Source organism: Triticum urartu, chromosome 7A, assembly GCF_056163025.1.
Source record: "Triticum urartu cultivar PI428250 chromosome 7A, HENAU_Tu73, whole genome shotgun sequence".
NCBI lineage: Eukaryota > Viridiplantae > Streptophyta > Magnoliopsida > Poales > Poaceae > Triticum > Triticum urartu.
Window position 1 is genome coordinate 736,601,183 of NC_141879.1, and position 5,838 is coordinate 736,607,020.

At 48.9% G+C, this 5,838-nt stretch overlaps 1 protein-coding gene across 1 annotated transcript; it reads left to right on the forward strand.

Moving 5' to 3' along the window:
• Window positions 1-216: 216 nt before the first annotated feature.
• Window positions 217-4,151, forward strand: LOC125521961 (beta-glucuronosyltransferase GlcAT14A). The gene is made up of 4 exons (XM_048687026.2): window positions 217-900; window positions 1,043-1,118; window positions 1,200-1,324; window positions 3,293-4,151. The coding sequence occupies exons 1-4, from the start codon at window positions 285-287 to the stop codon at window positions 3,835-3,837; spliced, it is 1,362 nt and encodes a 453-aa protein (XP_048542983.1). The 5' UTR covers window positions 217-284; the 3' UTR covers window positions 3,838-4,151.
• The last annotated feature ends 1,687 nt before the right edge of the window (window positions 4,152-5,838 follow it).

The following is a 5,838-nucleotide window of genomic DNA, read 5'->3' on the forward strand; positions in this document are numbered from 1 at the left end:
TCTTCCTGACCACGTACAACGACCGAGCCACCGACACCGACGTGTCTATCTCGACGTGCCACTGCCCATGATTGCATGTCCGATCAACGCTCATCTCAGATTTCTAATTAAGCTCTCATTCATTCCGTGGGGTCAAGTCCTCAGCTGGATATGATATTTTATCCGACGACCGAGCGAGGCACAAGTCCGCCGGTGGTTTGCTTTGTTCGTTGCACATCCAGCAGCTACAAAACTAAATTTCTGGCAGCTCACCGGTCACAACGTATCCTGCGTGCTTTGCCGCCATGGTTGCCGCCGGTCTGTCGCCCATCAAACACCAGCCTGCCGAGTCGCAGCCATGCTTTGCCACCATGGACATCGACATCGGCACCCCAACCTCCTCGCCGCGCGGCCGCTCCTCCTCCTGGGCCGGCATCGACCTGCGGGTCCTGCTCTCCGTCGTCTTCGGGGGCATCTTCACGGTGTTCCTCCTCGCGGCGTCCCAGGCCGCGCTCCCCTCCGCCTCACTCTTCCTCCAGCGGTACTCCGCGGCCACCCAGCGGCCGTCGCCACCGCGCTTCGCCTACCTCGTCTCCGGCTCGAAGGGCGACGCGGCAAGGCTGCGCCGCTGCCTGCTCGCGCTCTACCACCCGCGGAACCGCTACATCCTCCACCTGGACGCGGAGGCGCCCGACTCGGACCGCGCGGAGCTGGCGGCCTTCGTGGCCGCGCACCCGGTCCTCGCCGCGGCCGGCAACGTGCGCGTGGTCGAGAAGGCCAACCTGGTTACCTACCGAGGCATCACCATGGTCACCACCACGCTGCACGCCGCCGCCGCCTTCCTGCATGGCCCCGGCCCCGCCGACTGGGACTGGTTCATCAACCTCTCCGCCTCCGACTACCCGCTCGTTACGCAGGACGGTCAGTGCATACATATCCATCTCCATTGGCCTGCCTTACATTGCATGGCAATGGGCCCATGGCGCAATACACGACTGTTTCCATTCCTGCTGAATTCTACTGCTGATGATCTCGTTCACCATGGCATTGTCAACCGCTTCAGATCTGATGGACGTGTTCTCGCGGCTGCCGCGCGACCTGAACTTCATCGAGCACACGAGCGACATGGGCTGGAAAGCGTACGTGTTCTCGATCGTTAAGGTAGCATTGACGTGAACGGCTGAGTGCTGTAGCATTGACGGACGTTGTTGCCATGGCAGGCATGCGAGGGCGAAGCCGTTGGTGGTCGACCCGGGGCTGTACCTGAAGACGAAGCGCGATCTCATGTGGATGAACACCGAGACCGAGAAGCGGGAGCTGCCCACCGCCTTCACGCTCTTCACCGGTATGTAGAGTATCATTCATGTACGCTGCTGCGGTTGCATGATCATCCATCCTTCATGTCCTTGGCTGATCCAAGCTCCTAATTGCTCATGAACTTCAATGCTTGCTCATGCATGATCAATTAATCTATCCAAGAGGACGGCATGTCCTTCTTCTTTTTAAAAAAGGGAATAAAAGTTCGTGGTCAGCCAGCACCATCTCATTAGGTCAATGCAATAAAGATCTCAATTGAAAGCACACACGTTCGCATACGTGCAGATGCGTCGCAGGCCACGTCGTCTGTGCGACGCCTAAGCAAAGCACCATCTCATTATTATATGCACGATCGAGTACCTACGGACAAAGGTCGTTAGAGTAGCCGGCTGTTAGTATCATTTTTCAGGAGCCGGCCTCCAACTAATCTGCTCGTGCCTCGTAGTGGGAAGATGGACGGCACTTCTCCCTCTGCGAATCCAAAATTAATTAGTGTACTACTAGCACATATGCCCATGCGTTGCAACGCAGCATTTTTCTATAAAATGAACATAAAACAATACATGCAATTTGGCCGTGTTATATTTTCTTTACCGGGTATAATCTCTCACTAATTCCATTTAAATATAATCTTTTTCTTTAATTACCATGCCATCCTCACCCGTTTTAGTCAGGAATCAAATCCTTCCTTTTCTAATTTAGTAGCCCCAACACATTGAAGTCTACAGATCTTTCTTTTTAATTATTCTACATTTTTACCTCAAGTCCTTCCTTTAATTAGGCTCATCTATTTGAATATTCTATTTTTAAGACCACAATCTTTCTTTTAATTATTCCACCGGTTCACGCATAATACTTTTCTTAATTAGCCACATCCGTTTAAATATTATATTTAAGCCCACCGTCCATCCTTTAATTAGCTCATTCACTTAATTAGCTCGACCTAAACACGAGGACTGCCACTCGTATATTTAGAGCGAGTTGGGATTAGTAAATGTGAATGGCGCATAGGTTGTTTGTTGTTAAATTGAAGATCCAGACAGGAGGTCATGTGATCAACTCCCACAATGTTCATTTATTTCGACCCCATTATTTTTCACGGTCTCTATGGAAGCCCATAAAAGGCCCATCAACGTACAAATACCTGGCCAGCGAGTTGGGATTAGTAAATGTGAATGGCGCATAGGTCGTTGGTTGTTTCAACGAAGATCCACATAGGAGGTCATGTGATCAATTACCACAATGTTCATTTATTTTGACCCAATTATTTTTCGCAGTCTTTATGAAAGCCCATAGAAGGCCCATCAACGTACAAGTACCTGGCCAGAGCGAATTGGGATTAGTAAATGTGAATGGCACATTGGTCGTTGGTTGTTACGTCGAAGATCCAGACAGGAGGTCATGTGATCAATTCCCACAATGTTCATTTTTTTTGACCCAATTATTTTTCGCGGTCTCTATGAAAGCCCATAAAAGGCCCATCAATGTACAAGTACCTGGCCCAGATCGCTTAGTCTGTGTACGAGCCAACATTACGAAACATTAGCGTGCACTCAAACAAAAATAGGACTAAACCAAACCAAGAATACCAATTTCTTTTAATAGTAGGTATAGACCAACTAGCATGGTGCCCTGGCGGAGCCAAGACTCGAGCTAGTATACTACTCCCTTTCTATTTGAATTGAATGCATATAAATTTTGTCCCAAATCAAACCATACAAAGTTTGGAAAAATTTATCAACAACCACAAATATCAAATTAGTATTATTAAATAAAGAGTGTGGTTAGGTCTTTATAGACTGAGACTTAGTCAAGTCTCAGTCAAGTGATATAGTATATGAGAAGAAAAAAAGAAAAAATTATGCGAATCTCCCTCCAAGATCAAAGGAATATTAGCATCGACTGAAATATAACGAAGTCTATAAAATATATTTTTATATTATATATCTATGTAGTATTATTGTAGTTGTTGATAGTTTTGTTTGATAATAACCAGGTTCTGCTTGGACGGTGTTGTCGCGGCCCTTCGTGGAGTACCTGATCGGGGGGTGGGACAACCTCCCGCGCACCCTCCTCCTCTACTACGGCAACTTTGTCTCCTCCCCGGAGGGTTACTTCCAGACTGTGGCCTGCAACGCCGACGAGTTCCGGAACACCACCGTGAACCACGACATGCACTACATCTCCTGGGGCGAGCCCCTGGGGCAGCATCCGGAGCTCATCAACGCCACTCACTGGGGTAGGATGCTCCGCAGTGACGCCCCCTTCGCGCGCAAGTTCAACCGAGACCCTAACGACCCTGTGCTCGCTAAGATTGACGTGGAACTCCTGTCACGGCAGCCCGGCATGGTCATCCCAGGCGGCTGGTGCACAAGAAATGTTGGTGGAGGCGGCAGCGATGATCATTGCTCGGCCATCGGGGACACGACACTCCTGCATTCTGGCCCAGGAGCTGCGCGGCTGCAGCGGCTCGTCGAGTCGCTCCTGTCGAAGGACAACTTCCCTCCTAAACAATGCAAGATCATCGAGCACAACGATTGAGCTGCTACTGCTACTGCCGGCGGTGCTTCATTTTTTTTTCGTTTTGGAAGAGCGAGACATCTGTTCATGGAAGTCGATCACTTGTTTTTAGGTTGGGATCACTTGATCAGTTTCTTCTCCTTTTTAGCTACTATTGGAGCCCACCACTTGAGAATCGAGATATAGAGGCAGGGTCCATTTGGTTTGTGCCTAGGATTACCCTATCAAAAAAATTGGTTGCCAAAACTTTGGTTGAGCTTTTGCTTGCAAATGGATTCGTCAACTTTGGATAGAAGTGTTGGAATTTTGCTAGTAGGCCTTTGGCCCAAAGCCCAACTAAAATTTTGAAATTCTCTTGGCCCATTCATGTACATGTGTGAGTGGAGTGAGTGAGGCTAAAGTTTAGTCCCACCCTGGAAGTTGAGAGAGAGTTGCACCTCTTTATAAGGTGAGCTCTCCTACCACTTGTATGAGCATGAGAAGAGGAGACCTACACGCGCGCTCCACCTCCTCGCTCGCCTCGCCATGTCCCGACGCGCCGTGCCGCGGGTTGCGGGATTGAGCCGAGCCGAGGACAGAGCTATGCACGTTGTCTATATTTTTGCTGCATGGGAAAATTAATGAGTCATTAATTAATAATTAACAGACGCGTTAATTACTGAACCGTTTCCGATTCTTTTGGATCGTGACGACTCGGACGTGGGGTTTACTCCCACGATCTACCCGGCCCGCACTATATAGTCAGGCAGACATCTACCCCGCCGCCAAGCAAGTCTTCTCCATCCCTCCTTCCGGCCTGCATCGCGAGAAGGGACAACAGGCCTCCGGAACCCGCCTCTCGTGATCCTGTACGGGAGAGGGGCGATCAAGTTTTTGGGGAGCGCACTCGCGCGACTGCTGGCAACGACGACTTCTTCCCCGACCTCGGCAACCTCGTCCTCGACGACATGGGCGACAACGTCAACGCCGGCGGTGCTGCACCCGCTGCACCGTATGTGATTCTATCCTTCCTGTTCGAGATCGTGGTAGAATTCATGCTTCTAGTATGTGCCCTAGATGTGATATGTTCATCTGCTATGCTAATTCGCATGATTAGTTTATTCTCTGCTGCTGTGGTCATGATTTATCTTCTGTTTATTTGGATTAAATCTCATAGTAATTTGCTCATATTTCCAACAAGAAGAAGGGAGTGTCTAACTAACAGCCTTCTGATTTTTTGTTTTGTTTGGGCCGTTTTTTCTACCGGTCCCATGAAGACACGTGTGTGTGCTGAGTACTCAGAACAACAAAAACCCAAAACCTAAAAAGTGGGTGAGGAGTAAGAGACAGAGGACTGCAAAGTCTTTTGGTGATGATTTCATTGTGTACCTCGTGGATGACACACCCAGGACTATTTCAGAAGCATATGCATCTCCTGATGCTGACTACTGGAAGGAAGCTGTACGTAGCGAGATGGATTCCATCTTAGCTAACGGTACCTGGGAGATCACTGACCGTACTTACGGGTGCAAACCTGTAGGATGTAAGTGGGTGTTCAAGACGAAGCTTAGACCTGATGGTACGATTGAAAAGTACAAGGCACGGCTTGTGGCGAAGGGTTATACCCAGAAATAAGGTGAAGACTTTTTTGATACTTACTCACCCGTGGCTAGACTAACCATAATTCGGGTGCTACTATCACTGGCTGCCTCACATGGTCTTCTCGTTCATCAAATGGACGTTAAGACGGCTTTCCTCAATGGAGAGTTGAAGGAGGAAATTTACATGGATCAGCCAGGTGGTTTTGTAGTACCTGGTCAGGAAGGAAAGGTGTGCAAGTTATTAAAGTCTTTATATGGCCTTAAACAAGCTCCTAAGGAGTGGCATGAGAAGTTCGAAAGAACATTAACTGCTGCCAGCTTTGTAGTAAACGATGGTGACAAGTGCGTGTACTATCGCTATGGTGGGGGCGAAGGAGTTATTCTTTGTCTGTATGTCGACGACATATTGATCTTTGGAACCAAACTTGATTTAATCAAGGAG

Excerpts from the sequence above, each read along its gene's own strand:
- LOC125521961 (XM_048687026.2), top strand. The coding sequence starts at position 285 with ATGGTTGCCGCCGGTCTGTCGCCCATCAAACACCAGCCTGCCGAGTCG. Across the intron at positions 1,119-1,199 it reads AGCGACATGGGCTGGAAAGC|GCATGCGAGGGCGAAGCCGT; the intron begins GTACGTGTTCTC and ends TTGCCATGGCAG. Across the intron at positions 1,325-3,292 it reads CGCCTTCACGCTCTTCACCG|GTTCTGCTTGGACGGTGTTG; the intron begins GTATGTAGAGTA and ends GATAATAACCAG.